The sequence below is a fragment of the Haliotis rubra genome, unplaced genomic scaffold, assembly GCF_003918875.1.
Source record: "Haliotis rubra isolate DU_JTF1 unplaced genomic scaffold, ASM391887v1 Scf693, whole genome shotgun sequence".
NCBI classification, from domain to species: Eukaryota; Metazoa; Mollusca; class Gastropoda; order Lepetellida; family Haliotidae; genus Haliotis; species Haliotis rubra.
Window position 1 is genome coordinate 539,408 of NW_025767405.1, and position 23,505 is coordinate 562,912.

The 23,505-nt window shown below is 38.8% G+C and overlaps 3 protein-coding genes and 1 long non-coding RNA gene across 4 annotated transcripts; 1 reads left to right on the plus strand and 3 right to left on the minus strand.

Annotated features, from left to right (window-relative positions):
• Positions 1-1,007: 1,007 nt before the first annotated feature.
• Positions 1,008-4,349, plus strand: LOC124258432. The gene is made up of 2 exons (XM_046692528.1): positions 1,008-1,119; positions 3,532-4,349. Exons 1-2 carry the CDS (start codon positions 1,008-1,010, stop codon positions 4,347-4,349), a joined length of 930 nt encoding a protein of 309 aa, XP_046548484.1.
• Positions 4,350-10,986: 6,637 nt separating this feature from the next.
• On the minus strand, positions 10,987-11,389 carry LOC124258443. The gene is made up of 2 exons (XR_006893597.1): positions 11,285-11,389; positions 10,987-11,026 (listed from the first exon to the last, which is right to left on the minus strand). It is a non-coding gene; the product is annotated as an uncharacterized LOC124258443 (long non-coding RNA).
• A 7,391-nt stretch (positions 11,390-18,780) lies between these two features.
• LOC124258427 (neuropeptide-like protein 31) lies at positions 18,781-19,397 on the minus strand. Its single transcript, XM_046692524.1, has 2 exons — positions 19,079-19,397; positions 18,781-18,820 (listed from the first exon to the last, which is right to left on the minus strand). The coding sequence occupies exons 1-2, from the start codon at positions 19,389-19,391 to the stop codon at positions 18,804-18,806; spliced, it is 330 nt and encodes a 109-aa protein (XP_046548480.1). The 5' UTR covers positions 19,392-19,397; the 3' UTR covers positions 18,781-18,803.
• A 2,329-nt stretch (positions 19,398-21,726) lies between these two features.
• LOC124258428 (neuropeptide-like protein 31) lies at positions 21,727-22,343 on the minus strand. Its single transcript, XM_046692525.1, has 2 exons — positions 22,025-22,343; positions 21,727-21,766 (listed from the first exon to the last, which is right to left on the minus strand). Exons 1-2 carry the CDS (start codon positions 22,335-22,337, stop codon positions 21,750-21,752), a joined length of 330 nt encoding a protein of 109 aa, XP_046548481.1. The 5' UTR covers positions 22,338-22,343; the 3' UTR covers positions 21,727-21,749.
• Positions 22,344-23,505: the final 1,162 nt, after the last annotated feature.

Sequence of the window (23,505 nt, forward strand, 5' to 3'; positions counted from 1 at the left end):
ACAATTATTATGGATATACAACTTCTTTTATTCTGTGGAGGCGACGTTTCGACAGAGGTTCTAATGTCGTTGTCAAGCAAGTGAAAACAAGTCACTTGCTTGACAACGACATTAGAACCTATGTGGAAACGTCGCCTCCACAGAATAAAAGAAGTTGTATATCCATAATAATTGTCATTATTCTTCATCAACACAACTTCTAAAATGCCCATCAAAGACCTCTTAAGGGCTTGAAGATTATCCAAGAGGCATATTGACCTATACGAGTGGGTGTTTTCCTGATCCCTGTCACATTTATAACACTATTAACAGACTAAACACGATTTTTACATTTTCCGCCTCATTGCAAATTCGAACATATTTTGTGCTTGTGTGCCTGTGCCTGTGTATGTACAAAGACAATCGAAATCATGTCATTATTCTTATTCTGGAATTATAAATGCATTACTATTAAAGCTACTCGTTGAAAATAAAACTATTTTATTTGATATTAAAACTGACAGCTTAACCTACTTAGGCTTGATTTGCAGGTAAAGGGACATAACTCTTGGGAACCTAATTTCCCCAGCCTTCACCTCTGGTCCAAGGGAGATAACCCTTTTTATTAAGGTGCTAAGGGCCTTGTTTATGTTTGTTAATGAGCTAAGGGGCAAGACAGTTTCAAGGTCACCTTGGAACCATAGCAGACGAAAATAATATGCAGTGAGAATTTGCAGTAAAAAGAAATGGAAGACACAGATTCCTTCTGTATCAGTGAGTGGGGTTCTTTATCAGGACTGAGTAGCATTACTCTGGACATTCTTTCCAAGGAAGAAATTGTGTCAAAGCAGTGTTTATTGAGATTATCAACAGATGATGTGCTTGAACTGAAACTGCCTCTTGGGCAACGTAATGCTCTTTTGGAAGCTGTGAAATTGCTGCGGCAACCTTCAACCACTACATTTCAGCAAGAATGTGGAACTAATATTGACAGCAGTGCTGGAGTAACAACTAGGGATTTGTCTAAGATGGTTGAACTCAATGACTTACTAAAGGGAATGTCTGATCTCCATTTAAAAGACTATCTGAACTTCAATAAATGTGAAGAAGAGATCTGTGCCAAGGACAAATCACGGAAAGGTGAGAAACCCCATTTGATACATGACTTTATCACTAAACCAAAATCATCTGTATCCAGTGATGAAACTCCCATTTTTAGTGAGGGTGACAATAAGCTGTTCATGAGAAGTAACTCTAAGCCAACGCCAGAACAAGTCTCCTTATCTCAGTGGATTTCTGCTAATGCTAGGATATTACGCAAGCTAGTCGATGAGGGTAAAACTGACATGACTGGAGTAAAATCTTACCTGGATTACACTGCTCAGATTGGCGACTTTGCGCAGACCTACACCACACAGTCAATAATGTTACTTGATGACAAACATAGAAGGCGACTATCAGATGAAGGTAGCACAAGTTGGAATTGTGTAAATTTCCATGACATGTTCTACTACCTAGAAAAGAAATCTACTGCACCAAGCACAAGAAAGCCTCCCACAAGTTCAGCTCCTCATGATAGGAACAGACAAGTAGATCAGTTTGGGAAACTGATATGCATTAACTTCCAACACCCTTCTGGTTGTAAGTTTCCAAACTGTAAATACAGTCACACATGCCTTGTACCAGGATGCAATGAGAAACACCCACAGTTCGAACATCGCAAGGACAAGGAGGTGCCTCCTCGTTTTCGTCCCTCCATGTATTGATAGCCCCCCTGGGTAAATGCTTGCCAACTTGGCAAGCTGAACTGAAGAATGACAAAGACTCAGAATTCATCCTTGATGGTGTTGTTAATGGTTTTCGGATTATTTCTCAGGATGCAGAACTTAAGCCTGTTAGGTGTAAAAACTATAAATCAGCTACAGATGAACATTCAAAAGCATTAGTTGAGAAACAGATTATTCAGGAAATTCAATGTGGAAACTATCTTCCATGTAAAAAACCTGTGACTATTATCAGTAGTTTAGGAGCAATTCCCAAAAGTGATGGCAAGGTAAGACTGATCCATGACTGTAGCAGACCAGTTGGTTACAGCCTTAACTCACATGCTACTACTACCAGCTTTACATATGAGACTATAGATAATGCCTTGAAACTGCTACCCCCCGGAGGATATATGGCCAAAGTTGACTTAAAACATGCCTACCGCAGTGTACACATACATCCGGATTGCTATGCAGCTACTGGGTTATCATGGACTTTTTCAGGTGGAATAATACCTAACTATTTTGTGACACAAAACTTCCCTTCGGTGCCTCGATGAGCCCACAGGTTTTCAATCGTCTTTCTACAGCTATATCGAGGATGATGAAACGTAGAGGGTTTGTGATAGTTGCCTACATGGATGATTTTTGATCATTGTTAAATCAGAAGCAGAGTGTCAAAACGGTTATGATACCCTACTTACCCTGCTAGTTAATCTTGGATTTACAATTAACTATGAAAAAGTGGAAGCACCGTGTCAGAAGCTGGTATTTCTTGGAATTGAAATATACAGTGTGGCAAAAACATTATCATTACCTCATGATAAACTAGTTTCTTTGAAAGTTCTTCTGAGGTCCTGGTCCAGTAAGAAGAAAGCAACAAAACGTGAACTTCAAGTGCTTGTGGGAAAACTTAACTGGGCATCTCGTGTTGTGTATGGTGGACGTACTTTTCTTCGTCGTCTAATCGATATCATGAACTCTTTAAAGCGCAGCTCACATCATGTGCGACTGTCACAGTCCTCTAGAAAAGATATTCAGTGGTGGATAACCTTTTGCAAAACCTTCAATGGTACCTGCAGCTTCCTAGATGCTATTCCGGTGCCCGTGCATGATTTCTCCACTGATGCTTGTTCTACTGGTGGCGCAGCATATTACAAGAATGACTGGTTCTACTGCAGCTGGGAATCTGATTTTCCCAATATGTCGAATGAACACATCAACTTGAAAGAACTATTTGTTGTATATCTTTCAGCTAAGCGCTGGTGCAAGAGATGGCGCAATAAACGCATTGTTGTTTACACTGACAATGTCACTGCAAAAGCATGCATCAATAAGGGAACTTGCAGTAATCCTCTTGCAATGTCGTGGCTTCGTGACTTGTTTTGGCTGTCGGCGGTGCATAATTTCCGTCTATCAGCTAGACATATCCCTGGTGTCCTTAACTTCGCAGCCGACTCGTTGAGCCGACTACATGATCCTAGTCATCTAAGCAAAGCAGTGCCTTACCTTCAGGCATTACCTCATGACAGTGGTTCATGTAATTCCTTGACCATGCTGATGATCTTGGACCAACATATGACTGATAGGGCATTTACTTTTTTGCAGGCCCAGTGGGAGAACAATGGACACTGCTTAGATCTGAATTGTTGCAGCTAAAAAGTCATTGTTATGCGGATTCAACTAAAAGGACGTACTCATCAATGAGGTCAGCATACCTGCGTTTTTTGCCTCTACTTTGGATTGAGACCTGTGCCAGCGGATACACTAACCATCCTACTGTATGTAGTGTTTCTCGGGCGGACACTGAAAGCAACCAGTATCCCCAATTATGTGAATGTTGTGCGCCTTATGCATGTGGAAGTTGGACTCCCAAACCCGACAGATAACTGGGAGTATAAACTCCTACTCAGGGGTGTCAACCGGTTGAAAGGTGTACCACCCAAACAGAAGTTGCCTATCACTGTTCACATCTTGCAGGAGATTCGGAACAGGATCGATACATCTGTTGCCTTCTATAAGGCATTCTGGGCAGCCTGTGTTATTGCCTTCTTCGGCTTTCTCCGTAAATCTACATTGTTGCCCCGGAAAGAGAGCGATACCCCCTCTCATTGTCTCCTCATGTGTGATGCTAGCTTGTCTGATGACAAAAAATCTGCAACCATAGTGATCAGACACACCAAGACAATTCAGTTTGGACAAAGAGTACTCAGGTTGCCCCTCCACTGGATTCCGGGTTCACCCCTGTGTCCAGTGAAAGCTCTAGACAACTTACTCCAGCTGTTTCCACCGTCCATCTCACAACAAGGTATTCCACCTTTTTCCTACTTGGACAATCATAGAAACATTAAGTGCCTGACTTACAATACCTTTGTGAGCACCCTCAAGAAAATCTTGACTGTATGTGGATACAAGGCAGATGACTTTAGCGGACATTCCTTCCGACGAGGAGGTTGCACATTTGCCTTTAAAGCTGGACTGTCAGCACCGTTCGTTAAACTGAGAGGTGACTGGAGATCCAATGCATATGAACGTTACATCACTTTAGATGATGAGTTACATGAGAGAGTGTCGCAAGTGCTCAGTTTGTATGTACTTTCTAGTTAACTGATCTTTGGGGGTTTGGAGGAAATTGCAGTGTTCGTACTCATTAATTACATGTTTGGATTTGTTTATGTTGTCAAGTTAAAATAAACTTGACCCTTTTCCCCCCCAAAGATCAGTTGTTGTGTTATCATTAGTATTGTTACACGTTTTGATAAACTATGGAAGGTTTAATTGTTATTGAAATATATCAATAAATAATAATGGTACTGGTTTGTGGAACATTCTACCATGACTACATGAAATACTCGAATTTGATTGGGCAATCAATAAAATTAGACACTATCAATTTGGATTGAAAATGCGTCTGTTTCTAAGACAGTGCGCTTCACTGTGTTCGTATACAAAACTGCCGCACTACTACTTCAGCTTGACCACCAACATGGCTGATATCAACACAACAGACGTGATGGAAATGTTAATAATAAAACATGTATTAAAACTCGAAAAGTACAAATATATGATTTTTCCTCCACTATTATTAGAGAACCTCACTATCATATTACCTTCTATGATAAGAATATTCAAACTCAATTATAATGTACAGCCCCGATCATAAACATACAATATCTAACTTATCAGAAAGCCCGAGCTTGTAAATATACATCCGTATTTATACAAAATTTACAAAAATACGACAGTAAGATTTGCCTACCTGGTAAAGGGTACATTTGTTTCCGTTTAGAATGGTTTACACAACATTTTATATCCAGTAAGTTTGCACTTCCTTTCACACCTTCGACACTTTTCTGCGGAACTTAGGATCAGGCGAAACACCAAATTTATGCTCTCCATACTCCCTCATGTCCCGTTGCATCGTTCAATAAGTACATGTCAAAAATTGAACCACCAGAATTCTGCTTTCTGCCAGCTTCCCTGCAAGACTGTCAATGCTGGTGATCCGGTGTGTGTGTGTCGTTTGGGTGGGGGGTGTACGCGCGTGCGTGCGTGCGTGCGTGCGTGCGTGCGTGTTATAAAAACCAAGCCTTTAGGGTTTTACATAATTGTTTACCAACGCAGGTTTCAGAAAATAAATATACTGAGTCAAAAAGGAAACTTCACATTCTTTCTTCTGGGCACTATAAAAGAACAAGCTTTTGGTAAGATGGTTAAATTGTTATTATTTCATTGCTGAGATCTGTGTGATGTACTCGATACACTGACAGTGCCATAATCAGTTCCATTAGGCTACACCGCCGTTCCAAAACATGGGTATACAGAATGTCAAGTCACAAGAATAAAAATGCGAAATTTCTCAGTTCAATATCGTGTATGGCCGCCCCGCGCATTCACCACTGCCAAACACCGTCTCCTCATCGACTGCCTGATGCTTGTGAACACGTGGTTGGGGATTCTGCGCCATTGCTCTTGCAAGGCAGCGCCAAGTTCCTGCAAATTCTGAGGTTGGTTCCTAAGACCACGAAGCCTTCTCCCAAGTGCATCCCAAACGGAGGTGACGTTGGTCCCACAGCAGACGTTGACGTTGATGAAACGGCGTCAATATTGGCCCACGATATGGACGTCGAGAATGGAGATTGGCAGCCCGCAACCGATTTCGAATGGTCTGTGAGGACAGTCGACCTCTAAACATCTCAGCCCTGGTTCGTGTAGCCGGCAGAAATCTGTCACGTAGGTGACGTGGGACGATTTGACGGTCTTCTGCTCGTGACGTCACACGTGGACGACCCGACCTTGGGCGATCAGAAGTGGTGCCAGTTTGTTGTAAACGACCTCGCAAGCCATACACAGTACGACGGCTGCATCCCATTGCTCTTGCGACGTCAATAACTGATCTTCCCGCTTGCAACATGCCAACGGCACGTTCACGTTGCACATTTGACAATCGTGGCATTTCAAGTACCGTTAGAACTGTGGTTTAAAAGTGTTTTTTCAATTCTTGAGGCCAATGCAAACACGTGCATATGAAGAAAACTTCGATGCGAAGATCACGTGATCGACTGCACGTGCAAAACCTGATTTGGCACCAACGTCATTTGCATGAGGAATGGATGGGTTTGAGTGGGTTTTGCTAACGTTTTTCTAGAGTCGAAAGATAGGGATCCCATTTCGGATACATAGATGTATCATCAGGGAAAAATTGTTCATTATTTTTCAAATTACATTTTGTGAAGTTTCTTTTTTGACTCAGTACATTATTGCATTGTTTGTTTCCTTTAGACAGTTCAAACACAGTACGTTCATCTCCTAATTAATGTCAAAAATGTTTTTAAAACTTTTAGAGTACCCTGGATACTTATATTCTATCTTGTATTGCCAATTTTGTGCCTGTATGAGGACACATTACAGATGAAACATAGTATATAATTGCCTGTTCATGCCAAATATCTACTTTTCCAATTCTTAAATATCAGGAAAAGAAGTACATTTGCACTAAAATACGCAGAATGCAGTTTCAACAACTATTTTAGTATTGTTGTTATTATTATTAGAACAAAAGATGTGTTGTCAAACGGCAATATGCAAGCTTCTGGAATGTTTAGCACTATTGGAATTAGCGAAAATAGAGACAGGCCTTGTTTTCATATATTCATGAAGCAGTGCCCTGTAACCCTACCTGACTTGTCTGTCACAGAGCCCCAGTAATATAACGACTATAACGACGAAGAAAATAGTAATAATGCAAGGCTTTGATAGTTCAGCCAATGTAGATGTTATCAGTTACGTCACACGCCTTGATTCAATCACATTTCAGAGAGAATCCAGATACTTTTTTCAGTGTAGAGACTCAAGTAAGGACCACAGGACGGCATTTTAGCTGATTTGCCTTCAGCTGATAACCAGGCACATGTGGCTGCCTGTTTAACGCAAAAATACTTTGGTTTAAACGTATTTGTGTTCATAATAATGAATTGGGATTGGTGAACAAGCTTTACAGCTTATCTTTACACCGCTCCCATACAACATATAATACAAAATGAAATGAAGGATGTGACGTCATCGATATTGACTGTTAATATAAATCAATCATGAGAAGTTTTTTATTGAGTTGATTTAATTATTTACTGTGAGAATTTAAAGCGTTGTGTCTTGATAATAAAATCGTGGACGGATTGAACGATTTTCTCCTTTTCACAGTGTGGAAGGTCTTCATTTCCTTTCATACTGGTATCCAGGTGTACATATTAAGTCTTATCTGAGTATAATTACCACAAATAAAAAAATAGTGTAGAGCGTTTTCACTCTGTTATCCACAAGAGCAACACGAACTGTCTATTAAATGCCTGTTATATTTATCGGCGTTTAGGTAGCTACAACCGAGCCTGAATGATAAAATCATATTTTCGGTTTTTGGGATTAAGTTTATAAATTCTGAGAGACTACATGACCCATTGGAATTTGGTAGAGCATTCCATAAATTTATTGCGTCTGGTACAAAGGAGTTGGCGTGAGTCAGTTCGACTGTAAATTCCTTGTATTTCAGAGCTATTTCTGAAATTATAGCTTGTAGTTCCGGAAACGGAGTTTGGGATCAGATCACAAAAATAGCTTGGGAATTGGTTATTGTACATTTTAAAGAAAAAAGTTAATTTTGGGCAGTACCTTCTATCTTGCAAGGACTGAAGCTTGGTTTCATTATAAAGTTTGTTGTGACTTGTGCCACGAACGGCACCACATATAGCCTCAAGATGTAAGTTTTCTAATATACGCGATTGCTCAGACGTACAGTTATCCCAAATGTGCGAACAATAGTGAAATATTGGCAAGATATCGGTTTTTCTTGATAATCGGTATTTAAAACTCCTCAGACAACTGATAATGGGGCGAACTTTACGTACAGTATCATTAGTGTGATCATTCCACTTACAGTCGCTGTGGAGTATTAATCCGAAATGTTTATAACTTTTTGACTTCTTTTATGATTGTTCCTTCCATGAGTAGGTTCGGTTTTAGAGACGGTTTCGCTTCCCGTTAGTAGTGTCGGTTTATTTGGGTGAAATGTAACTTGCAACTCACGGGCCCACTGTAAAAAAAATTCAGGATAATTGTTAAGACAGGCAGCAGCAACTGATGAAGAGAGGAAGTTGAATGCATATTTTAATACACATTTCTCAAAGACTTTCGATAAACAAGATGTGAGTGCGACAAACGGTAGTTTGAACATTCATGTACGCTATTTTTCTTGTGAATAGGTATTGCCGTTGCTTCTTTCCATGAACAGGGAAAGATTGATTTGCTGAACAATAAATTGAATAGACTATTTGCGGTATATCTAAGTACTTTATTTCCTATTCCATCCGCACCGGTCGCTTTTGATGTGTCCAATGATAATAAGATATTCCTGACGTCATCGTGGGTAAGAGTAATGTTAGGTAATATTGGGTGACAAGGAACCTTGGTATCGGGCAAATCTCGATTTGGATCTTCAATAGCTGACTGAGCGATAAAGTAATTATTTAAAATATTTGCGATTTCTTCGGGGTCATTATGGACTGTATCGTTGAAACTAAGTGTTGGAAAATGGCTGTCATCGTTGCGTGATTTTATAAACGCTTTAGTCAGGCGCTACCACGTTTTGGTACCGAGCGGAATCTTCAGACGAATATTTGTTTAGTACTTCTGATGGCGGAAGTAACTTTATTTCTTGCTGATGATTACGTTTCCGGAACAAAGATCGTATCTAATAGTGACAGTCTTATTTGTTCATCGCAGATTTTTGTTATTGCGGATGTTAAATCGGTTGCAATCTTATCTATATTATAGGAAGACAATAAACTTTCACCTTCAATATCATCGACACTCGTGTTCATATTTTCTGTATGAACTAACGAGTAGTTATATGAACATAGTGATTTTTTCTGGGTTACATCTCCTTTTTATTCTCGAGTACAACGTTTCAGGGCTTGTTCTGGCCCCTTCATCAGGTAAAACTGAACAGTAAATGTTTTACCTGATGATGGGGCCAGAACAAACCATGAAACGTTGTACTCGAAATTAAAAAGAAGATGTAACCCAGAAAAAATCTCTATGTTCATCAAATATCATCTTCTAAAATGCCAATCAGGCATCTGAGTAGTTATATATTTTCATCTTATAGTTTATAGGAAGGGGAATTGATTCTTTGATGGTCCCAAATATCGGACAATGGTCACTGCAGATAAGGTCAAGAACTCCCGATTCATTTACAGCTTTAATATTTGAAGCAAAAATCAAATCTATCAAGGTACTTGAATGTGGTGTAATTCTAGTTGGTTCAGATATAAGTTGTTTAAGATCGTACATTAATTGAAGGTAATCCAAACAGACTATTAGGCTTGCATAACCTGTAACGATGAACGTTCGCTCGCATTTAGTGAGTTGTAACTAGGATCGACAGTTTTCGTGTTGTTTGCTATCATTCCATTGAAACATGAGTAAGTGAGAGTTTTATTTTGTATGCCACCCTGTGGAATAATTTTATACTGGAGCTGGGTGATGTTTGCTTGCGGATGTATGCAAGGAAAAAAAGTGAGATTATTTAGGGTTTTAGTGTTTCTTAGTTTTGGTGTTTTGCGTTTGTTTTCTAAGACACAAGTGGTATGTGAGATGTTTCGTGTTTTGTTGTGTTTAATGCAACATGTTCCTGTATTTGTTTGGGGGTGGGCGTTGTTGCCTGGGCTGTGGTGGGATTTGTAACCCGCAAGGATTGATGAGATACCTTGAGGGGTGATTGCAGTTTATTTGTATTTTGTTTTTGGCTTAGTTTAGGTTGTTTGTTAGTGGCTATTTTGCGTGCTGGAAACTGCTGTGGCCAGATATTTCCTGGATCTTGGTGGTTTGGGTGCAGTACATGTGGGTGAATTATCGGAGAGAATCTCCCATACCGATTTTGTAGCGTGGACATGTGATGTGGTTTGTTTTGGAGGCACAGTGTTTTGTCTGCGTGCGTTTTTTTTCACTCCGAATTCAGCTGATATCTATACATTTGGGAAATTAAGCTGTTGTAGTATTTTGTTTCAGGGTGGAGAAAGACCATGCGATCGTATCCCAATTGCGTAGATCAATGCTCATACTGTTGATCACTAGATTGTCTGGTCCAGGCTCGATTATCAAAAGACAGCCGCAAAATAGCTGGAATATTGCCAAGTGCGGCGTATAATTAAACTCACTCACTCACCCAATCGGTCACTATGCTCAATTTCTAGGACAGGACACACACTTTTATTCGAATTGAATACTGTGCACACTAGCTACTATTAAAAGACTTACTGCACCCCAACACGGAAATATGACTCAACTCCGGATATTTTCGGGTTTCACTATGACATCATCAAGACCCTTCGTGGCAGCACAAATGGTATATTCGCATGAGACATGGAACCAAGTAAGAGATAGCCTGTATGAAATATGTCAAGCCTAAAATCCCTCCTCTCATATTCAATCTGATTTCGTCAGGAAATTCTAAGCATATTTCATTAGCTGACACCACTGCTTGAAGCAAAACTGATTACCAGTTAAGTGTTTCCATATCGTTGAACAACACATATATCCAGAGTTAATAATATGGAGATATATAGTAACTCGTCTATTTTGTAAACATTGAATTCAGCTTTAAGATTCTCAAACAAAGCACAAATCGTTTGTATTTCAAAGTTTATTGAACCAATTGTATTGTCATGAGTTTACAAAATAAATAGTCTTCTTCACACTGCAGGTGACAGTAACTCAGTAGTAGCCGATTCCTGAAACAGAAAAAATAGTTACATATAAAATTGGGATTTATGGAAAAGTAACATGGAAATGTTGAAACTGCTTGCACCATAAACTATACCAAGCATTTCAAACAGCTGACAACAGTTTTACAGATGTTTATCAACTGACAACAGCTTATTTGCATAAAATAGTACTAATAAATACATGGGTACATGATATCATTTTATAAAAGTGAAGTTTAAAATGGGATAACAGAAGAAAGAATGACAGCATGTGTTGTGAAATACCTTTTCCTAGTCCGATTCCGTAGCCTGCCATTCCGTAGAGACCACCATAGCCTCCAAATCCTCCAAGTCCTCCATACAGACCTCCCATGCCGTATCCGTATTTGCCTCCGTACAGACCGCCCATTCCTCCGTACAGACCGCCATAGCCTCCGTAAAGACCTCCGTGCATTCCACCTATTCCGTAGCCTATGCCGCCCATTCCGCCCATTCCTCCATACAACCCAGCCATTCCATATGCTCCATACAGACCGGTTGGCTCAGCAAAGGCGGTAACAGCCAGGCAGGCAACAAGGACGGCGACTATTTTCATCATTTTGAGTATCTGTTCAGTAACATAAAAATCATCTTCAAGACAGGAAAACAACATGTTATCATTACTCGTCTGGAGAATTGACTTCACGCCACTCCTAATGAATAATATTATCATTTTTCATTTCATATGCATCCACATCCTGGAAAATTTACAAGAACGGTAAATATTCCTTACTTATTCCTACTTCGATGAATTGGATCAATGTAAAAGTGTAAAAATATACATGTTTACCACAGGCAAACCTTGACATGGTACTTACAGTTTGGTGTTAACACGTATCTGTGTCTTAACAGCAGGTGAAAATAAGAGATGATAGAATACTTTCCCCTCTCCTATATATATACAATTGGTGGACTATATGTGATTGATTTACCTTGGGCTGGCCACTTCCAGGTAAGCAACACACCTTAACGTTAATGATGTAAACTCATTATTCTTTTCGCCTCAAAGGTTCTGCCTGAGGTTATCACCCTAAGGCTATACATGTGTGTTGGTATAGATGAACGTTCATTCAGGAAGTAGAGGGCGGTATATAATAGGGCTGAGGTGTCTCTTCCTATCTTTCTGTTCTCTCTACGGCATGGTTTAACTGCATTTAAACAGCTTCCAGTTACCCAAATTTTAACCAGTATTAAGCAAATATTAGATAGTAGTTTGGGAGCTGTGTATCCATTACACATGTAATGGAGCAATGTAAATTACAAGAACGGTAAATATTCCTTACTTATTCGTACTTCGATGAATTGGATCAATGTAAAAAGTTGTACGGCATGGTTTAACTGCATTTAAACAACTTCCAGTTACCCAACTTTTAACCAAATATTAGATAGTAGTTTGGGAGCTGTGTATCCATTACAGATGTAATGGAGCAATGTAAAATCAGACATTATGACAAATGTGCCTGAGACGAAATTACAAAATACGGGGCAATTGAAGCAACGCGCTAGTACAGCGTCGCCACACTACAGCAGTATCACTGTGCTACAAGGGGTCACTATGCAAACATCTACGTGTAATACTGCAGCCTGTCCACACGATGACTGCATGCTTACTATACTGCAGAAATCCCAATACCCTAATATTCTCCCCGAATGATAACAATCTCACCACACTGAAACAAAATACTACAATAGCTTTATTTCCCAAATGTTATATACATATACTAGTGTCTATTCACAAAGGGCCTGTCACTATCAATTGTCACAGCACGCATTTAGCTGTTAAACACAAAGCACCGATGTCTTCTGAAAACAGGATTAGGTTTCCCCTATGACATACAGCATGTTCCCTGGTATTTGTCGACTTTTCTTTGCATGTGTTTCTCACTGGTGTAGCAGAGGGGTTAGGATACACTCACCTCCTTCGCGAACACTTTGTGTCATCACTATTTGATAGAAAGTCATGCACACTTTCCTAGGATATAGTCACAATCGTACAGTGGACTCTGCCTTTAGTGGATATTCCTGACAATTACAAAAAGGGTTGTGTCGCTTTATTTTACACCTATTTTCTTTGAAGTAACTGTGGATTTCTTAATGATATCGATCTTCTGATGAAACAGAATTCGCTAATCATAAAGGGAACAATTGTACTGAAACATATACTGCTTATTAGCCAAGACACCAGGTGCTAGCCAACAGTTTGTGGCTGTAAATTCTTTTTTAATGTTTCATGACCTTTCCATTCGGTCCTTCTTGTACCAAATTAAATAAATGTTGTCTTTGGATAATGGCTCAACAATTGCTACAATTCAATGTATATTTAATCACTGTTGCAAGTGATTCACTTCAACTTGTTTTAGGCTTCCGGAGAATGTTTGATCATAAACACCAGTAGGAAGAAGAAATAGAAAACTCGTCTCTACCCTTTACATATGGCCTTTACATCATGAAAACAGTCTTCTGTGTGTTCATAGATAATGGTACTGTTGCGTTAAAATCAATCGTGTCCGATTTGATAAATCTGTACTTTTTGATAGTGCATCCAGATAGAAATACTTCTCCTGTTAATTGCATCAGCGGTATGCAAACGGTTAGATTACATCATGAAATCAAGAAGTAATATAAACTTCCCATGGAGTGTACAAAATGATTGGTATTGTCATCAACTGTTATCGACTATTCATAGCATGTTCAATAGTAACTTATGATTGTAGACCTTTTCATTTTGTTTGTGTGATGCATAAACCGATAGCATATGCTAATGTAATGAAATTCCAACTGCTACGTAATCCCTTCTAATAAAGGCAGTAAGAATACTACAGCATGTGTTTGTTATTTATTCTTCACGACCATGGTATCATTTTTTTTTATCACAGGAACATTGTTATTCGTCAGCCAAAGGACAATGCATGTTCCGTAAAGAACACTCGCTCAATTTCTAGGACAGGTTACATACTTGCATTCGAATCGAATACTGTGCACACTAGCTACTATTAGATGACTTGCTGCACCCCAACACGGAAATATGACTCAACTCCGGATATTTTCGGATTTCACTAGTATTCAGTATTCAAGTTTATTTCGTAACAAGGCCTTAGGCCCACGTACAATACTAATAAACATGTGTAATTATAAGATAGTGGCATTTGACAATCAGATTCATATGCATAAAGAACGCAATGACAATGCTTCCTTAATGTAAGAAGAACAATATGTTAGTGTTGAAGAGATAATGTGTTCAGAAAGTATTGTTGATCTATGTAATTTGGTAATGCTTTTAAATATTTACAGCGCAAATCATGATAAACTTTACATTCAAATAGGAAATGAAATTCTATTTCTACAAAATTATCATTACAAATATTACAAAGTCTTTGGTGCCTCGGAACTACATGAAATCTACCAGTATTTTTATATATTGGAAGTGCACCGATTCGTAACATTGTTATTCGACGCCTCGCATCTTTAGATTTCAATTAAGTTAAATATGGTTCAATACAAAATACACTTTTGATACTGGAATAGACATCAAGCGATGAACATTTGTGCATTTCTGAAAATATGAATTGCCTTTGACAATCACCAACTTTTACATGAACATTTTCAAAAACTGTTCCTCGTTGCCAACTCCTTGAGCTTCCCACACAAAACAAAAACCATAATTGCACAAATATTTCGGACAAAATATACCCACGTTTTCCTACCAACTTTGTCTAAATTGTGCAACATAATATAACACTGCTTTGGAGATCTATCCTTTGGTAAGCGTAAAAGTTTGAACCAATACTTCAAAACACGTAATAAACTATCAACATAAATATAATTTTTACCACATTCCGCCAAAACAGCCGCGTTAAAGCATTTATAACGTACGCCCAACACATACTTACAAAATCTAATGTGAAACTGTTCAATAACATGCCATTTCCAAAAACCCCATATTTCCGAAGCGTACAAAATTATCGGCTTTATCTGGACGTCAAAGATTTTGAACAAAATAGTTGGAGAAATATTTTTAAGTCTCCTACCAAAAACCTTAACTGAGCACAAGGCGTTATTCACTTTATTTACCAGATTTTGAACCGATTTAGACAATGAAAGTCTATTTGAAAACAATATACCCAAATAATTATAATATGTAGAAAATTTAACTTATGATCACCAAAGTACCATGATTCATACCGCCTCAATTTACCACCATTTCTAAAAACTAGCACCTCTGTTTTCTCAAAATTTACAGACAAGCCCCATTTTTTACAAAACTGTAGTAATACGTTGATCTTCCTCTGAAGACTAATGGAAGATTCTGCAAACACACATAAATCATCTGCATACAGTAGCAAATACAATTCCATAAACTCTGGGTCAATAAATACACCCCTGTCACCACAAGTAATTATATCCGTATATAACTGGTTAACAAACAACGCAAATAGAAGAAGACTTAAAATACAAATTTGCCGAACCCCACTGAAAGAATCAAGATATTCCGAAACATTTAAATTGTTTGGCTTAACACTAGCCTTTGTCTTTGAATACATATCTCTAATGATCTTGAACATAGAACCATGGACACTATTAGATAACAGAACAAACCAAAGAAGATCCCTATTAACTGAATCGAATGCCTTTCGGAAATCAACAAATAAACAATAAAATCTGCCTCCTGTTTTGACAAATATTTCTGTATAACACTTTGAAGTGTAAAAATGTTAACAACCGTAGAATAACCTTTACGGAAGCCACCTTAACACTATTTGCTATTGTATATTCCTCCTTCTTGTGACGACTTCTTGTTCTCTGAATTTCTTTCGAACTTTATGAAACTCTTGAAGGTAAGAAAAATCCCCAGACAGGCGGAATCTATCCAAAAGTTCATATTTATCTTGTTTTAAATTTTCACAGTTCTGATCAAACCATTGCTGTTTCTGACTATCCCGTCTCCTCGTAGAGTTCGAGTTCATTCCACAAAAGATGTAGTTTTTTGGATAATGTCAGTCAGCATTTCTTGCATGGATTATCCATAGTCATCTCATGAAAGACATCAAGAGGCAGTGAGTTTAAGTTTACTTTTAAAGTTGAGTCAAACTTGTCTGCATGGGAAGGTCTCCACATGTATTTCTTAATCGCAATTGTGTCATAATGCTCCGAGTCGTCAGTATTCTGGAAGAAACACTTTAGCTTACAAACAATAGGCAAATGATCAGATTCTACTGATGTACACACACTGAAATCGCTAATTGAGTTGAAGAGATTAGTAGAACATAATGCATAGTCAACTAGACTATGTCCTTTGTTTGCAATACATGTAAATGCTCCATGCGGATCACTCTTTGATCTGCCATTGAGAATGTGTATCCCATAACTGCAACATAGATTAATAAGTTCCTTGCTATAATTATTTATCTCGGGATCTCTTGATGAGCGTGGAGTGTCGAATGTATCAATGATGTCATTAACACCATCTAGCTCTGGAGTAAGGTCTGCTTTATCAGGAATGATATAATCTGCTAGGCGACCTGTCCTGGCATTAAGGTCGCCACAGATGATGATATGTGTGTCATGATAGTGACATTTCAGATCTAAGATAGCGCTGTCCAGGTATTCAACGCCCTTCTTATCTCTAGTATCAGTCACAACAGAGGAGGCCTCAGGATGAATGTAAACAAATCCTAAGATGACATCTCTGTCCAGACAGAAAAATGTTGCATCCAAAATAAGAAAAATGCAGTCATTGTATGTTGTTATAACCTTCTTCACACCTTCATACAAATAATCCTTAATCATAAGAAGCACTCCACCTATTGTTGTAATCTCTCAAGTTGTAATGATTACTGTAATTTGGAAAATTGTTCTGTACGAGCTCCTTGTTTACATTACTCCAGATCTCTAGAAATCCAATAATATCAAATTGTGAACAGTATTTAACAAAGTCAGGCTTGGACAGTTTAGACTGTAGTCCCTGTATGTTCCATGTGAAAAAAGGAGGTAACTTCAGCATGGTGAGCCCGGCCCCTATCCTAGGTCAGTGTGGAGACTTCATCATGACGACTGCTACCTCTCTTGGAGAAAACAGCTTTATCCTCCTGCCTGTTCCAGCTCACAACTTGTCCGTCATCAAAGATTAGTTTATCAAATCTAAGTTTTGATCTTCGACCCTTTTCTATTTCAGAATCCATTATAGTTTTCAGCTTTTTTCGTATGAGTCGAACTCTAAGGGAAAAGTCCTCAGAGATGTAAATACCTGTATCCTTGAGTGATCGTGCATTTCGCAGAATCTCACTTTTCATATTGTAATCCAGCAACTTAATGATAATGGATTCACCACGATTAACACGGTGCGCTCTCTCAATGGTGATAGAAGAGTCGTCAGTGTCCATCTTCTCACGCAGTACCTTCCGCACTGAAATCTTCACAGTCACTCCAGGTTTCATTAGATTTAGACTTAGCGATACCACGGATAAGGAGATTGTTTCTCCTACATTGGTTTTCCAGGTAGTCTAACTTGTCTGAGATATCTGAAACGTTAGTTTTTAAGGTACAGTTTTCTTCTTCAAGTTTAGCACATTTTCTAGATAAATCGTCCAGTGACTCACTTATTCTACCAACAGAATCTGAGAGTTCATCAAATCGTCCAGAGAGATCCTTTTGCACGTTATCAACTTTGGTGTTTATCTTGTGTAGTTGCTCCATGAGTCTTACTACCGGGGTCACTATTGGTTGTTTCTGCAAGTTTGAGTTGTTTCTGACGCGTGTCTGGGCCTGGGTTGGGCTCAACACCAGCATGTCATAGTAGACGAATAATCAAAGTCATTGGTACAGAGTACTCGAAGCCGGTGTTGTTGTTGTTGTTGCTGTTGTTGTTGTTGTTGTTGTTGTTAGCTGGTGATATTATACAAGCGCTTCCTCCAATCAATCCGGACGTGACCGGGTGACGAATTGAGAACCACAACATTTCATGTTCACTTGTCAATTTATATAGTTGCATGGGTGTATATCCACATTCAGAATGTTCAGTTAATACGACATGGAATCCAGTACATGAAGTTGAAAGACAGTTACCTAGGATCAAGACCGTCGACAGAACCACGAAGCACAATAACAGCCTGTACGCCATGCCTGCCATGGTGGTCCATTTTGAGTACGGGTTGTACGGATAGACTTTGACGACTTGTTTTAGGCCTCTGGAGTGGCGGAATACCCCTGTCCTGGCCCTCCACTGTTCTAGGGTGTCCCCCATATTCTTTGAACCGGTTTTCATCGTACAACGTTCTTTATTCTGTGTTTTATACACAAACTCGTAACAGACATTTCACACTCATGTCTACTGCTGATCTCACGCATGCGCACAGATTTCACTATGACATCATCAAGACCCTTCGTGGCAGCACAAATGGTATATTCGCTTGAGACATGGAACCAAGTAAGAGATAGCCTGTATGAAAATATGTCAAGCCTAAAATCCCTCCTCTCATATTCAATCTGATTTCATCAGGAAATTCTAAGCATATTTCATTAGTTGACACCACTGCTTGAAGCAAAACTGAATACCAGTTAAGTGTTTGGATATCGTTGAACAACACATATATCCAGAGTTAATAATATGGAGACATATAGTAACTCGTCCATTTTGTAAACATTGAATTAAGCTTTAAGATTCTCAAACAAAGCACAAATCGTTTGTATTTCAAGTTTTATTGAACCAATTGTACTGTCATGAGTATACAAAATAAATAGTCTTCTTCACACTGCAGGTGACAGTAACTCAGTAGTAGCCGATTCCTGAAACAGAAAAAATAGTTACATATAAAATTGGGATTTATGGAAAAGTAACATGGAAATATTGAAACTGCTTGCACCATAAACAACACCAAGCATTTCAAACAGCTGACAACAGTTTTACAGATGTTTATCAACTGACAACAGCTTATTTGCATAAAATAGTACTAATAAAAACATGGGTACATGATATCATTTTATAAAAGTGAAGTTTAAAATGGGATAACAGAAGAAAGAATGACAGCATGTGTTGTGAAATACCTTTTCCTAGTCCGATTCCGTAGCCTCCAATTCCGTAGAGACCACCATGGCCTCCAAGTCCTCCAAGTCCTCCATACAGACCTCCCATGCCGTATCCGTATTTGCCTCCGTACAGACCGCCCATTCCTCCGTACAGACCGCCATAGCCTCCGTAAAGACCTCCGTGCATTCCACCTATTCCGTAGCCTATTCCGCCCATTCCGCCCATTCCTCCATACAACCCAGCCATTCCATATGCTCCATACAGACCGGTTGGCTCAGCAAAGGCGGTAACAGCCAGGCAGGCAACAAGGACGGCGACTATTTTCATCATTTTGAGTATCTGTTCAGTAACATAAAAATCATCTTCAAGACAGGAAAACAACATGTTATCATTACTCGTCTGGAGAATTGACTTCACGCCACTCCTAAAGAATAATGTTATCATTTTTCATTTCATATGCATCTACATACTGGAAAATTTACAAGAACGGTAAATATTCCTTACTTATTCGTACTTTAGGTGAAAATAAGAGATGATTGGATCAATGTAACAAGTTGTACGGCATGGTTTAACTGCATTTAAACAACTTCCAGTTACCCAACTTTTAACCAAATATTAGATAGTAGTTTGGGAGCTGTGTATTCATTACACATGTAATGGAGCAATGTAAAATCAGACATTATGACATATGTGCCTGAGACGAATTTACAAAATACGGGGCAATTGAAGCAACGCGCTAGTACAGCGTCGCCACACTACAGCAGTATCACTGTGCTACAAGGGGTCACTATGCAAACATCTACGTGTAATACTGCAGCCTGTCCACACGATGACTGCATGCTTACTATACTGCAGAAATCCCAATACCCTAATATTCTCCCCGAATGTTAACAATCTCACCACACTGAAACAAAATACTACAATAGCTTTATTTCCCAAATGTTATATACATATACTAGTGTCTATTCACAAAGGGCCTGTCGCTATCAATTGTCACAGCACGCATTTAGCTGTTAAAAACAAAGCACCGATGTCTTCTGAAAACAGGATTAGGTTTCCCCTATGACATACAGCATGTTCCCTGGTATTTGTCGACTTTTCTTTGCATGTGTTTCTCACTGGTGTAGCAGAGGGGTTAGGATACACTCACCTCCTTCGCGAACACTTTGTGTCATCACTATTTGATAGAAAGTCATGCACACTTTCCTAGGATATAGTCACAATCGTACAGTGGACTCTGCCTTTAGTGGATATTCCTGACAATTACATAAAGGGTTGTGTCGCTTTATTTTACACCTATTTTCTTTGAAGTAACTGTGGATTTCTTAATGATATCGATCTTCTGATGAAACAGAATTCGCTAATCATAAAGGGAACAATTGTACTGAAACATATACTGCTTATTAGCCAAGACAACAGGTGCTAGCCAACAGTTTGTGGCTGTAAATTCTTTTTTAATGTTTCATGACCTTCCATTCGGTCCTTCTTGTGCCAAATTAAATAGATGTTGTCTTTGGATAATGGCTCAACAATTGCTACAATTCAATGTATATTTAATCACTGTTGCAAGTGATTCACTTCAACTTGTTTTAGGCTTCCGGAGAATGTTTGATCATAAACACCAGTAGAAAGAAGAAATAGAAAACTCGCCTCTACCCTTTACATATGGCCTTTACATCATGAAAACAGTCTTCTGTGTGTTCATAGATAATGTTACTGTTGCGTTAAAATCAATCGTGTCCGATTTGATAAGTCTGTATTTGATAGTGCATCCAGATAGAAATACTTCTCCTGTTAATTGCATCAGCGGTATGCAAACGGTTAGATTACATCATGAAATCAAGAAGTAAACTTCCCATGGAGTGTACAAAATGATTGGTATTGTCATCAACTGTTATCGACTATTCATAGCATGTTCAATAGTAACTTATGATTGTAGACCTTTTCATTTTGTTTGTGTGATACATAAACCGATAGCATATGCTAATGTAATGAAATTCCAACTGCTACGCAATCCCTTCTAGTATAGGCAGTAAGAATACTACAGCATGTGTTTGTTATTTATTATTCAAGACCATAGTATCAATATTTGTTATCACAGAAACTTAGATATTCATCATCCAAAGGACAATGCGTGTTCCGTAAAGAACACTCGCTCAATTTCTAGGACAGGTTACATACTTGCATTCGAATCGAATACTGTGCACACTAGCTACTATCAGATGACTTACTGCACCCCAACACGGAAATAAGACTCAACTCCGGATATTTTCGGATTTCACTATGACATCATCAAGACCCTTCGTGGCAGCACAAATGGTATATTCGCATGAGACATGGAACCAAGTAAGAGATAGCCTGTATGAAATATGTCAAGCCTAAAAATCCCTCCTCTCATATTCAATCTGATTTCGTCAGGACATTCTAAGCATATTTCATTGGTTGACACCACTGCTTGAAGCAAAACTGATTACCAGTTAAGTGTTTGGATATCGTTGAATAACACATATATCCGGAGTTAATAATATGGAGACATAAAGTAACTCGTCCATTTTGTAAACATTGAATTCAGCTTTAAGATTCTCAAACAAAGCACAAATCGTTTGTATTTCAAGTTTTATTAAACCAATTGTATTGTGATGAGTATACAAAATAAATAGTCTTCTTCACACTGCAGGTGACAGTAACTCAGTAGTAGCCGATTCCTGAAACAGAAAAAATAGTTACATATAAAATTGGGATTTATGGAAAAGTAACATGGAAATGTTGAAACTGCTTGCACCATAAACTATACCAAGCATTTCAAACAGCTGACAACAGTTTTACAGATGTTTATCAACTGACAACAGCCTATTTGCATAAAATAGTACTAATAAAAACATGGGTACATGATATCATTTGATAAAAGTGAAGTTTAAAATGGGATAACAGAAGAAAGAATGACAGCATGTGTTGTGAAATACCTTTTCCTAGTCCGATTCCGTAGCCTGCCATTCCGTAGAGACCACCATGGCCTCCAAGTCCTCCAAGTCCTCCATACAGACCTCCCATGCCGTATCCGTATTTGCCTCCGTACAGACCGCCCATTCCTCCGTACAGACCGCCATAGCCTCCGTAAAGACCTCCGTGCATTCCACCTATTCCGTAGCCTATTCCGCCCATTCCGCCCATTCCTCCATACAACCCAGCCATTCCATATGCTCCATACAGACCGGTTGGCTCAGCAAAGGCGGTAACAGCCAGGCAGGCAACAAGGACGGCGACTATTTTCATCATTTTGAGTATCTGTTCAGTAACATAAAAATCATCTTCAAGACAGGAAAACAACATGTTATCATTACTCGTCTGGAGAATTGACTTCACGCCACTCCTAATGAATAATGTTATCATTTTTCATTTCATATGCATCCACATACTGTGGAAATTTACAAGAACGGTAAATATTCCTTACTTATTCGTACTTCGATGAATTGGATCAATGTAAAAGCTGAAAAAGGAGAGGTGTGCAGCAGAAGAACGAAAACTTCAAAGTATACATGTTTACAAAAGGCAAACCTTGACCTGGTACTTACAGTTTGGTGTTAACACGTATCTGTGTCTTAACAGCAGGTGAAAATAAGAGATGATAGAATACTTTCCCCCTCTCCTATATATATACAATTGTAGGACTATATGTGATTGATTTACCTTGGGCTGGCCACTTCCAGGTAAGCAACACACCTTAACGTTAATGATGTAAACTGATCATTCTTTCCGCCTCAAAGGTTCTGCCTGAGGTTATCACCCTAAGGCTATACATGTGTGTTGGTATAGATGAACGTTCATTTAGGAAGTAGAGGGCGGTATATAATAGGGCGAAGGTGTCTCTTCCTATCTTTCTCTTCTCTCTACGGCATGGTTTAACTGCATTTAAACAACTTCCAGTTACCCAACGTTTAACCAGTATTAAGCAAATATTAGATAGTAGTTTGGGAGCTGTGTATCCATTACACATGTAATGGAGCAATGTAAAATCAGACATTATGACATATGTGCCTGAGACGAAATTACAAAATACGGGGCAATTGAAGCAACGCGCTAGTACAGCGTCGCCACACTACAGCAGTATCACTGTGCTACAAGGGGTCACTATGCAAACATCTACGTGTAATACTGCAGCCTGTCCACACGATGACTGCATGCTTACTATACTGCAGAAATCCCAATACCTAATATTCTCCCTGAATGTTAACAATCTCACCACACTGAAACAAAATACTACAATAGCTTTATTTCCCAAATGTTATATACATATACTAGTGTCTTTTCACAAAGGGCCTGTCACTATCAATTGTCACAGCACGCATTTAGCTGTTAAAAACAAAGCACCGATGTCTTCTGAAAACAGGATTAGGTTTCCCCTATGACATACAGCATGTTCCCTGGTATTTGTCGACTTTTCTTT